A 13,420-nucleotide genomic window follows, 5' to 3' on the forward strand; every position below is an offset into this window, starting at 1 on the left:
GAGGTGCTGTTTATTGAAATGGAGAAGGTGGATTATGGTGGAATACACTTGAGAGGAATTTTTTAGAGATCCAGTGTGACTAATAATTGGTATTAGAATGTGTGATGGACAAGAGCATGTGCAAGCAGCTTTATTTGTGAAGGGAAGAAAGCAGTCACGTGGACCAGTTCCTGAAAGAGGAATTGGGGTGGGTTAAGGTAGATGTGTTTTTATTTCTAGCATGGATAGGACATAGTTTACTGCTGCTCAGAGTAATTAAGTGTAGAGGAAAGAGTTGGAGAGGAACAAGAGAGAGGATAGCCAAAAGGTCCAGTTCCTTGAGGATGTGAAAAAGGGAATGATACCCAGAATGGAAAAAAAAGATGGCTTGAGTGAGGTGAATTGAAGGGCACAGGGGAAGGGGAGAGAATACTGTTTTCTTTTCATCAGAGTATTACATATTATCTGACATTCCCATGAAAAAGCAAGTGGGGGTCTTCAGCTGCTAGAGGGTTGCAGAGAATCCGTGGAAAGTGAGCACAGATTGTGGCTCACTTAGATAATAGTGCTTAGGGCATTATACCAGCTTTGTCTGATGTGTGAAATTCTACTTTCCTAGCTGCTATCCTTCCCCCCAACTGCTTTGATAATAAAAGGTATCAAAGGAAAACTAATTATGGTAGAGTTGGCTTCTTGAAATGGCCATCCTACTTGTTTTCAAAGATCAGTTCATCTGTCTATTCTTCCATACCTGCTAATTGTGTTTCATGTTTGTGCTGCTTTAGACCTGATATTTCTGTTGTGCTTACTAATCATACTAGTTTCCTGTTGCTGCTGTAATAGTTACAGTATAAAATAGTTAACAGTATAAGACATCAATTTATTACTTTTTTCTAGCTTTGAAGGCTGATGCAGGGCTCACCCTGCAAAAGTTAGTACTGTAGCACTGTGCACCTTTCTGGTGATTCTAGCGGAGAATGTTTCCTTGTCCTTTCCAGCTTCTAGAGCCTGCCCATGTTCCTTGGCTTTAACAACAGAGGCAGCAGCATAGCATCTCTGACCCTGCTTTTGTGTTCTCTTCCTTACATCTATTTCTCTGACCCTCTCATCTGCTTCCTTCCTACTCTTATAGACCCTTGTCCTAAAGTGTTAAATTGGGCCACCCAGATTGTCCAGGTAACTTCCCTATTTAAAGTCAGCTGATTGGGAATTTTTAGCTCTTTTTTCACCTTGTACACTAACCATATTCATAGATTCCAAGGATTTTGGAGGGTGGGATTGTTCTACCAGCCACATTATTTGTAGTTTATACTGTTGATCATCTTTGTATTCATAGCAATAAGACACTGTTTACATATATGTACACACATACACATGTATAAAATATGTGGTGAATGTTTACTGATTAATGTTCTCTTTTTTTTCTCCTCCTTCCACCCTCACACAGTGACGGGTCAGTCTTATGAGAATATGGTAACTGAGATCATGTCAATGGGTTATGAACGAGAGCAAGTAATTGCAGCCCTGAGAGCCAGTTACAACAACCCTGACAGAGCAGTGGAGTATCTTTTAATGGTGAGAAGTGTGTTTTACTTTATTTATTCTAGTTGTTTAAGAGCAAATCTGATTCTAAAGGAACAGTAACAATTTACAGGTAAATAATACATGCTAGAATAATTTACATAATGCCTTTATTTTTCTTATCATGCTAACATTTTGTGTTGATAAACTGTAACCTTCTAAAGGATTTTGACAAGGATTTTCAAAAAACAACGAGTAGATGATTTATAAAATTGGCTGTCTACTGGAGTAGTGCCTTTAGCCTAGTTTTGTCAACCTCAAGGATGACAGCTGTGTTTAGGGGGATAGGGTGGGGCACATTTTTTCTCTATTCTAATCCAACATTTTTATACCTGTTTTTGACTCTCAGCATAATCTTGGATGTACTATATAGAGCAAAAGTTGGAAAGCAAATTATATTTTTGTAATTTTTGAATTTTTGTAATTTTTTGCTAGCTTTTTAAAATTGGAAGATTTCACTTAAAAATTCAGTTATCTGATTTATTTGGATAACTCAGTTGTTTACATGAAACAACTGTTTACATATTTCAGTTCTTTACATGAAAGTTTTACAACTTAGAGTCTTAATTCACTGTCTTCCCACCTGCTCCCTTCCACCATGCATTTAGTTTTTTTTTTTTTTTTCAAGATTTATTTATTTATACATACAAGAACGGAGGTACAGGCCAGCGGTATAGGGGATGAGAGGATTCTCCAGAGACAGGGTGGGGAACAGAACAGGTGGATCAATTGAAATACATTGCTGAGGGGAGCAGCGGGCGAGTTAGGAGAGGTCTGTTGCGCCTTGTGGGTCTCTCCCTGGCCGGGGATCAAACTCTTTCTGCAGTGGCTGCGGATAGCTTCATAGATTGCCTCTTAACCCCTGGCGCCACTAGGGAGCCCCGATGTATTTAGTTTAATGTATGATGTTCCTTGCTTAGATCCACTGGCATTTGAATTGTTAGCTTGTTTATAGTCAGTAGAAGTCAAAATATTTTGAATAAGTTGGTTTTTGCTAGTATAAAGGTTTTTGAGAAATAAGTTGTTGTAGACGTGGGTTTATATCTTGTTATTTTATGACAATGAATGTCTGTTAGTTTATAGATGTGGCATGGGCCAAAGTAATAGTGTAGAATTTTGAAATAATACTGGATTCACTTTTTTTTAGTCTTACAATGTTTCCCTAGTTGTCTTTGGTGTTTTGGAGTTTCTCTAAAGTCTGGATGACTCTAAATATCATTCTAGAAATTCAGGATCCTAACTCTTAGGATTACAGTTAACACTACATTCTACAGTTTAACCTATTCCTTGTTTCCAGGTTGTATTTCTGCTAGAAATTCCTTTTTCAGATAGTAGTTATAGGAGAGTAATGGTCATGAGTGAATAAATCCTCCATCTCCACCAGTTATTTGCCTAAGCTTGTGAAATTCACAGAACCTTTTCATAGCATATCATTTCAGCTTTTGAATTTTCTGTTGTCTTCTTGTGGGGAATCTTTAAATACCGGCATTTCATTTACTTACCAATTTATCTGAATTGACGACTCATACTGAATTGATAGTTGTTGTGGGTGATATTTATATTTGATTTGGAATTATGAATAAGTTTAATAGCATCGACTACTTTGATCTAATGGATTTGAAATTTTGAGGTATAAAAATGAATGACTATTTTCAAATTATCAAATGCAAATGAATAAATGAACAATAACTTCATAAATGACTTTAAATATTTTTATTTACTGTGTTTCATAGACAGAAGGGTTGCCTGAAGTGACATCTGATGCAGGCACCCATCTGTTCATTACCTTTTATCTTTGTATATTAATGATTTTGTCTCTTGGCTTATTGGGAGATGGAAGCATTTACTACCTCCTATTCAAATGCAATATTTCCTTCTTCATTCTCCTGCTTCTAAAATGTATAAGGGTTTCAAAGAGACTTTCAGTAAGCAGTATATGAAAAATCTTGTAAATAAGTTGTATCAATGCAGAGTATTCCCAAATTTTAGTGCCATTTTCTTGTAACTTCATATGTAAGTGCTACAGACTTGAATAAAGACACCTAAGTCATTAAATTTCTTTTGTACTTTTTAAAATATTGAATAGTTTTAGTGTTTTGTATGTGACACTCTGTCAGAACCATTGGTCTTCTAGAGGAGATCCTCCTTGACCTTTGTCATCACCTGTTCTGCCTTCATTAGACTTTTTCTCCAGCAGTCATTTCAGAACCACCGTGGGTATATCAAGACTTTTTCTTGTGAATGATCTTAAGGATTGGGTTATAAATGCAGGCCTTTCAAATGTTAAACAGTATCCAGTGAAAGTTTCTATGAAGTTCAGAATAATGTGTAGCATAAAAACCATACCTGTCTAGTTGTAGTGATTCATATAGATATTTTAATATTTAAAACAATTAGCTTTTTAAATGTTGAAGATTAGTGTTAGATGTAATGTGTCACTATATAAACATCATTTCATTACATTTTATAAATTATAAGATCATTTATACCTTAGATACACACTGTTTATATAGTAGGGTAGCCATTAAGTATTATTATAGACAAATAGCTATTTAAATTTAATAAAAACTAAAAGTAAATTAAAAATTTGAATCGCTGGTAACAAAAGCCACATTTTAAGTTCTCAGTAGCTACATACAACTAATGGGTATTTTAATTAGAAGGCAGCTATACAGAGCTCTCCATTATGAAATATTCTATTGGACAGTGCTGCTAGATTAATAAGTCTTTTACTCTGTATAATATTTAACTTTAAATGATGGGAAATTGTGTTATAGGGAATCCCTCGAGATAGAGAAAGTCAGGCTGTGGTTGACCCCCCTCCAGCAGCTAGTACTGTGTCTCCTCAGTCTTCAGTGGCTGCAGCTGCAGCAACTACAACAGCAACGACTACAACAACAAGTACTGGAGGTAAAGTAGAATGTTTTGAATGGGGAGGAAATGATCCTGAATTTTTAGTGTAAAATAATCTGAAATACTTTCGAGGGGAGAGTCATTCCTAATGCATTTGGATAACAAGTTCTCTGTTCATAGAGAAGGGCCCTGAAAAAATTCCAAGTGGCTTCAAAAGATATCCTTGCTTACATTAAATGTTATTGGGCAAAGGACATTCTCTGCTTAGCTTATTCTAAGGAAGAGATGTTTCCCAGTTTGTGTTTAGTGTTCATGTGCTTACAGTGTTTAGAATGTGTTGCTTAACTCATCTCTTTCTCTTCCTATAAAAGTCACAAAAGTATGTATAATTTCAAAACCAGTAGGTCCTTACTGGTTATTAAACAATCAAAATTATAAAACGTGAGAGGTTTTTAAATCTTGCATGTAGGGGTGAAAGCAAAGCTTGAGGTCTTTTTACTGGTTAGCACTCTCATTTTCATTGTCAAGATTTGCTTGCAGAGCAAAGCCTAGAGCCCATAGTAGACGCAGGAGTTATGTAGTGTTTGCCTTCATTCTTCTGTATTACGATAAAGTCATTTGAACTGTTGACTTTCAAGAAGCCATGTTTTGTAGTTCTTGTTATGGTAGTCAACTCTGGTTGACAAAAATCCCTAAGCATTTTGTGTGTACTCTCCCAGAGGAGAGACTTTTCATTTCTTGATATTCAGCATAGAAATGGAAAGAGGAGGCATAGCTTTTGTTTGAACTTTGGGTGCTGTCCCATACAGCAGCATTTATTGGATAACTGAGTCTCTGAGGCTCATGTCCTTCATGTTTAAAACTAGTGTTATATGAAGAATACTCTTTTTAATTGAATGTTTGAATAATTTAGGAAGTAACAACTGGAAAATATTCTCATTACTTAATAGTAATTTCAAAAACATAATTTTGTACACAATTTTTCTTTTCCTGTGGCATAACTAGATAAGTAGAACCACCCTAAAAATTTACAAGTTACTGGATTGTCTTGCTGCTCATTTATCTCGTTCTTATAGATCACAAATGTTAATTTTATAGTAATGCCAAAAATCTTTACAATTGTAACACTACTTGTATTAATAAAAAGTTACAATTTGTATTGAATATCTCACTTCTTTGTTTTGGAATTTCTTAGGAATTCAAGCTCAAGTTTTTCTCTTTGAGGGTTTTCGTTATATTATAAAATAAGTAGCTTTTTATTTTTATCAGTCTTTGTATATTTATCTTAGAAACATAAGCAACAAGAACAAATTTTAGTAATTTTTGATAGTGCACATACAGGATCCTAGTTTCAGAATTATTTAATAATATTGAGTGCGCAGGGCAGTTGTAATAAAACTTTCTTTTAGTGTTCTGCACTCTTAACCTTTGCTTATGGAATAACTTCTGTAATATAAGACTTGCAAGTTGGTACAGTTTGAAGATACTGTCATTTTGTATAATCTGAGAATTCAAATTATAATTTTTACCTGCAAATGTTTACTGTCTAAATTATGATTAAACCAGTTCTTTGTATATGTAATTGCTACTTGTACCTGAAATGTTTGTCTTTATTTTAGGACATCCCCTTGAATTTTTACGGAATCAGCCTCAGTTTCAACAGATGAGACAAATTATTCAACAGAATCCATCCCTACTTCCAGCATTATTACAACAGATAGGTCGAGAAAATCCTCAGTTACTGCAGGTGACTAATCAGTGTTAATTTCCGAGATGGATGTAGAGTATGTCACGTTTTGGAAAAGTCCATCCTCTTCTCTCCACCAGCTTTATAAACCATTCTTCTAAGCTTCACTCAGTAGACTGCTAGAGACAGGCATGCTGAAAAATGAGTTGTGGGTGGTGGTTGGGTTAATTTAAGTTGATTAAATAATAAGCTGGGGAAGCACTTTATCAAAAAAACTTACAAATTCTTCAACAAAGAAACTGCTTAGCTTTTTCAAAAATCTTTTCACCAAGTATCTTACTTGTAGAGTACTGTCTCTTAAAAAGCATAGCTATAGGCTTATTTAATGTCAGCTCATTTCAGCTTTGTATAAAGTTGTGTTCCCTACTAGTATGGCTTTTATATGAATGTATATTTTTATTTATATAATTTAAATATGTTTAGTCTATTTCTTGTAGCACTTAAGTAGTTTTTTTTTTTTTTTTTTTTAACTTTGTTTTACTGGGGAGTGAGGGGTTATTTATGAAAGAGAATTTGATTTCTTTAGATTTCATCACTGTTTACTATACCTCAGTCAGCAGTACTGGGGTTTTTTTGTTTTGTTTTGTTTTCAGTACTGTACAAGAAATTACTTCCTTACAAAGACTAGATAATCCAGAATAATTCTAATATATTGCAATTTGAAAATGAGGATTCCTCTTATTTGTATTTAGATTTCTTATTTTCCTGAAGTTACTTTATACCAATGTATTATTTTGCTCTGTTCTTCAAATCATCACAGCAAATTAGCCAACACCAGGAGCATTTTATTCAGATGTTAAATGAACCAGTTCAAGAAGCTGGTAGCCAAGGAGGAGGAGGTGGAGGTGGTAGTGGAGGAATTGCAGAAGCTGGAAGTGGTCCTATGAACTACATTCAAGTAACACCTCAGGAAAAAGAAGCTATAGAAAGGGTAAGTTTAAGTAAAACTAAAAATTTATTTCTTTAGTCACTGACCAGATTTCAAATGTTCAGTAGTATATGTGGCTAGTGGCTACTGATTGGATTTCACAGTTAAAAAGCATTTCTGTCATGGGAGATAGCTCTTTTGGACATAGCCAAGCAGAGCATTGCTATAGGGATTGTAGTAGACAGTCTCTTCTCAGCTCTGCTCTCTCATTTTGTCCTTTGTGAATCCAAGGAACTAGCAGTAAATACAGTAGACTAGTATGAAATAAATATAAATTAAGAAACTAAAAATTTCATATTTTAAAATTCATGAAGAAAAGTGGTTTTAAAATATATACCCAATTCAGGATTACCATGTTTTAAATTTACGTTTCAAATTTTACTTAATTTCTGTCACTAAAATGTAAAATAGATATGTATATGAATTATATAAAAACATACACAGTAAACATTCAGAACGTGGTACCCTGATCTCTTTCCGTCTTTATAGGTGAATCAGTGCAGGGCATGGCATTGTAGTAACCTAATTTTTATGACACTCTGACTAAGTGGTTTATTTTCTCTGGCCCTATTGCTAAGATGGGCACTAATATTTGCCCTGCCTTATAAAGTGTTTTGAGATGGAAATCAGATAAAAAGTGAATTTTAACATAATACTTAGAAACTATTGTTAGTACCATAATTTGACCTTATTTGTGACGTAAACATATCAAGTGTTTAAGGTTTGTAATTGTATTTTTTTATATATATCATGCTGATATGTCTCCACCCTCACCTAACTTATAAAGTGAATAAATGATACCACAGCTGTTCTAAAACAGCTGTTTTTCTTTAGGGTCTGGCTATCAATTCTAGATTTCTGTCTGGAAAAATTTCCTTTTGGTGTCATAATAGGAGCATTACCTAATTCAGGTTTAAAAGGTTGCCACCTGTCTTTTTTCCTAAGAATTTATAACTTGTATATTTAGGTCCGTGATCCATTTTTCAATTACTTGTCATTTATGGTGTAAGGCATTAGGAGTCCTTTTTTTCTTTTGCAGATAACTGTTGTCTTAACATCATTTATTAAAAAGAATTCCTCATTAAATTGTCTTGGCATCCTTGTTGAAAATCAGTTGATCATAAATGTAAGGGACTTTCCAGTTCTGTTCCATTGATTTCTATGTTTATCTTTATGCCAATACCTCATCATCTTGATCACCGTGACTTTGTGGTAAATTTTTAAATTGGAAAATGAGTGCTCCATTTTTATTTTTCTAAAGATTGTTTTGGCTTTTCTGGTTCCCTTGCATTTCCATATCAGTTTGAGTGTTAGCTTGTCTGATAGCTATACTTTTTAAGGTTTGCTTATTGATGCATATAAGAACTGGGGTACAGGCCAGAGGTGTAGGGGGTGAGAAGATTCACCAGAGACAGAGTGGGGAACAGAATAGGCAGATTGACTGAAATACACTGCCGAGGGCAGCAGCGGGTGAGACAGGAAAGGTTTCCTGTGCCATGGGTTGGGGATTGAACTTGTGCTGTGGGGGCTGCGGATAGCTTCATAGTGATGTGTGTTAATGCCTTGTGCCACCAGGGAGGCCCTTCTTTGTGATTTTTTGATCCATTGATTATTTAAGGATGTTATTTCTGAATCTCCCAAATTTCCCTCTTACTGATTTCTGAGTTCATTCCATTGTAGTCAGAGAATTTGATAAATTTTAATCCTTTTCAATGCATTGAAATTTGTTTTATGACCTAACATGTTCTCTCTGGAGAATGTTCCGTATATAATTAAGAAGGATATGCAATCTGCTGCTAAGTGTTCTGTAAATACCTATCAGTACCAGTTCATTTACAGTTCAACACTGTTATCTCTTCGTTGATCTTTGTCTAGTTGTATCCATTATTAAACAATTATTAAAAAATAACATCTCGGCCTCCCCCGGGGCGCAGCAGGTTAAGCACAGCGCTGTGAAGCTGTCCGCACCCTCTGCAGCAGGGTTCGATTCCCGGCCCGCCAGGGAGATACCCACGTGGCACGGCAGACCTCTCCTCTCTCGCCCACTGCTCCCCTCAGCAGTGTCTTCGGTCCGTCTGCCTGTTCTGCTCCCCGCTGTCTCTGGTGAATCCTCTCACCCTCCTGCGCTTCTGGTTTGTACCCCAGTTCTTGTATAAATAAATAAATCTTTAAAAGAAAACGAACATGTCATACTTTTATTGTCTGTTTCTCCCTTCAGTTCTGTCACTTTTCTTGTGTATTTTGGGACTTCATTATACATGTTTATATTGAATTCTTCCTGATGTTTTATCATAAAATGTCTTGTTTTCAGTAACAGATTTTCTCTTGAAGTCAATTTTGTCTGAAATTTATATAGCCACGCTAGCTCTTTTTGTAACTGTTTGCATGGTATGTATCTTTTTCCCCCGTCCTTTTACTTTCAGCATATTTGTGTCTTTGAATCTAAAATATGGGTCTTCTAGAAGCATATAGTTGGATCGTGCTCTATCTACCTTTTACTTAAGTAGCCCCGCTTTAATCTGGACAAGACCTAGGTAATGAAATCATTTTTTAGTTACTTGTCTGGTAACTGAATTTAGGACATTGCCCACTTTTTAAAGGTTATTTCTTGATACAGTCTAACTCATATAACTGAGACAATTGAGTAGGGGGTTCATAAATAACTTAGTCTGGCAAACATGAATTAGATAGCCGACTTGAGTGTAAAAGCAACTATTATTGAGTGACAAGGGATTTTTAATAGACTAAGAGACCAAGTTATGTGACTGGTATCACCATTTAAAATGTTGTAAAAAATTAAGCTGATAAAAATGGGGTGCCGTATGTCTTGATCTCAAAATATATCATGTAGTAATCTATTACCTATTTTTCCTTTGTGAACTATTTCACAGGACAACATTGAGAGTGATAATGGACTAGGGAAAGACAGTGACTTAGATAAGGTGGCTAAACTCTTTTCCAGTTGCTCTAATCCAGATCTTTATCCTTCATATGTTGCCATTTGGTTTACAAATGTCTATTTTTAAACCATTAGTGTTAGGAGCCAGTTTTTAGTGTTGATGCCAAAGAGTAATAGCACAGTATTTGTTAGCTACTACCTTTATCTAGAACAAGGAATTTTGTAGGTAGTTGTAAAGGCCCCTGTCCCCTCCAGCCCCTTGAATTGGACAGTGATTTCTTCTTTGATCCATAGGTTTAACCATATGTCCATAGGAGTGAATGCATGTGAAATTTTCAAAAGCTTTTTCCTGTCTTTTATACTGGTGTATTTTCAAATGATCTCTCCTCAGTGCTGTGCTGGAATCCATAATAGATTTTCTTTTCTTTTCCAGTTAAAGGCATTAGGATTTCCTGAAGGACTTGTGATACAGGCATATTTTGCTTGTGAGAAGAATGAGAACTTGGCTGCCAATTTTCTTCTACAGCAAAATTTTGATGAAGATTGAAAGGAACTTTTTTAAATCTCACACTTCACACCAGTGCATTACACTAACTTTGTTCACTGGATTGTCTGGGATGACTTGGGTTCATATCCACAATACTTGGTATAAGGTAGTAGATTGTTGGGGGTGGGAGGGAGGGATCTAGGATATAGGGCAGGGATAAATACAGTGCATGTCTGCTTCAATTAGCAGATGACGCAAATCCACACAGTGTGTAAAATAATATACAACCAAAAAATCAGCTTTTGCAGGTCTTTATTTCTTCTATAAAACAGTAGGTAACTTCTCCTAGGTTTCACTCTTTTTAGTGTACTAGATCCAGAAATTTAGTGTAATGCCCTGCTTTATATTTCTTTGACTTAACATTGGTTTCAGAAAGGAACTTTGCTACCTTGGATCTACAGTCTCTATTTCGTGGCAACACTGGATAATGGTTTGTGAAATTGGGTGAAAAAAATTGAAGCAAGTATATACAGAAATACCAAATTATTGATGGTTTTTGTTACTGCTTCAAATAAGTATAAATCTAATATGTGAGGAAGCCCATTCTTTCATGTTAAATACTTGGGTGGGAGAGGGGAGAAAGGAACCTTTACTTAAAATGAAAATAATTACTGCTATTTTAAAATTTCCTGGTCATTGAATGTGAGACCTTTCTAACATGATTTGAAAAGCTGTACAAGCAATAGGCAGAGTTATTTTCCTGTTTACATTTTTTTGGGGGTGGGGTTGTTTTGGGAAAAAATTGGTAGGTGTCTAATTACTGTTTACTTCATTGTTATATTGCAGTAAAAGTTTTAAAACCACCATTGCATGTTGCTTTTGATGTATCCCTTTGTGAAATTAGCACTTTGGGGCCAATGGGGAAATGCAGCATTCACTCTCTCTTCCCTCAGCAGAAATGTGTTTGTCAGCAAGTCGTGAGTTCAAACTGCTACCTTTTTTAAAAACCCACAAAATGCTGATTCAGTTAAAAAATAATGCAGATGTTTCACAACTGGGTTTCTGATATTTGTAAATGTTTTTCCTTATAAGAATGTATGACCATTAAAGTCATCAGGATTATATGACTTTCAGAAAGAGATGGTGGACAGAACTATAATCCAGAGTCTTTTATTGTGTTTGGAAAGACTGGTGAAATCTTTTGGAAGGGTTGGAGCTGGAAAAGTACTTTGGAAACTATACAATCAAGGTATCTCATGGCATATTAAAAGAAAAATCTTAATAGCAGTGTTGACTTTTATTTGGGTTTTTTCCATCAGTTTTTTCTTTAGAATCTCGTTCATTGGCACTGTTACTTGATCATAAATTGGGCAGATGTATATTTATTCAGTTTTCAAATCTTTTTTTCCCCTGAGTATAAACAAAGACTCTTGAAAGAAGTACTATTGGCTTTTTTCCTACGATCTGATACTAAGAAGATGAATTTGCACAGATTTCTCCCTGCACATCTCTTGCAGTAATGCCTAGCAGATGACAACTCTTAGGTTTTTACGTCTTGCACTCATGACCTATCTCCTATGAAATAAATGAAACCATGGCTTCTCCTCACTGTTACGTAGTTTAATCTTCATGTATTTATTCCATAAACACGACAGGCCTTTGGACTTTGTATTACCTGTATGTTTTATAATGGATATGCAAAATGTCTCAGGAGAATAAAATAAGGATTCATTATTATGTTCATCTTTCCAGGCAGAGTTGGGAAGAGGGTGGCATTTCTGGTTGAGTAATGGAACGCTCTTTTATTTTCTGACATTCTATCTGCTACCTAATTGTTCAGAGCATAGCGAAAACTGGAAAAAGGAGGAAAAACCCAAACCAGCAGCAGCCTCTTTACTCTGGAAAGTGACAGCAGAAGTTTGTGGCATGGAGCTTTTGTCCTTGGACAACAAAACTACAAATAGTGGTGTTAATAATTACCAGAAGACAGTTCAGGCCAAGTTTTGACCATTATTTACAGTTCCTTGTTTATTTGCTTAAAGAATCAGCCAAGACACTATGAAAAAAAAAAATAGGCTTTTTGTGACCTTTTGCTGTTTTAATTTACAAAAACAGTTTTGGTAAATCTTAATGTAATACAGTGGCTGTTTGACTTTGGAATTTTGCATCTAAGATATTCTGTCATCTATTTCTTGAAATATTTTTATTGTTTAGTTGATCTGTGGAAAATGTGAGGAAGCTTAAGTTTATGTTTGTTAAATTCTTACTGCCATCCTCTAGCCAAATGTCTTTACATTGTTTAAAAAACTGAAGTGTTCCACCATATATAATTTTTTTTCCTGTACTAGATGGCTAGGATTCTAGAGAATTAATTATAAAATATTTTCAATATATCAAAATTGCATTTCTCATTTTTTAAAATGATTTACCATATAGAATATTAGATTGAAAATTGACAATACCTTTATCACTGTTAGTTCTGTTTTCCTAAGTAATTGGTGATTGTAGCATATAGAAGACCAGACTCTAGATTGGTTTTATTGGGTCTCTTGTTTTTCTCAACCCAAACATCACAGAGAAGGGATACTTGATGGAGTGTAAGTCAAGGTTCGGGAGGGCTTGAATAGAGATTTTGGTCGCGTATCATGCTTCTTAGAGCAGCCAGCTTCAGACTGCTACAAACGTTCAGCCAAAAAGTAAGTAATTTCAGAAAGTGAGTACCTCCTGACCACGTCTGTATTTGGTGAGCCGTGAGTCTCAGGTACAGCAAGTCCTTTCATGTTCTCCCGTGTCCCCTTTGTTCTGTTTTGTTCTCAGGGACTGGCAAACCACAGCCCCATGTACCAGATTTGGCTCACTGCCTCTTATATGGCCCATGAGCTAAAAATGGTCTTACATTTTTAAATGGTTAGGAAAATACATGTTTTATGATGTGAAAATTATCCA

The 13,420-nt window shown here is 35.3% G+C and overlaps 1 protein-coding gene across 1 annotated transcript in view; it reads left to right on the forward strand.

Annotated features, from left to right (window-relative positions):
* RAD23B (RAD23 homolog B, nucleotide excision repair protein) overlaps positions 1-12,868 on the forward strand; it is a 40,644-nt gene extending 27,776 nt beyond the window's left edge. The window contains exons 6-10 of the mRNA XM_037495269.2: positions 1,427-1,554; positions 4,338-4,470; positions 6,033-6,160; positions 6,921-7,091; positions 10,421-12,868. Of these exons, the coding sequence (XP_037351166.1) occupies positions 1,427-1,554; positions 4,338-4,470; positions 6,033-6,160; positions 6,921-7,091; positions 10,421-10,534 (674 nt within the window). The 3' untranslated portion in view covers positions 10,535-12,868. The remainder of the gene's footprint in view (positions 1-1,426; positions 1,555-4,337; positions 4,471-6,032; positions 6,161-6,920; positions 7,092-10,420) is intronic.
* Positions 12,869-13,420: the final 552 nt, after the last annotated feature.

Source organism: Talpa occidentalis, unplaced genomic scaffold (genome assembly GCF_014898055.3).
Source record: "Talpa occidentalis isolate TD23 unplaced genomic scaffold, MPIMG_talOcc4v2.1 talOcc4.7, whole genome shotgun sequence".
Classification (NCBI taxonomy): domain Eukaryota; kingdom Metazoa; phylum Chordata; class Mammalia; order Eulipotyphla; family Talpidae; genus Talpa; species Talpa occidentalis.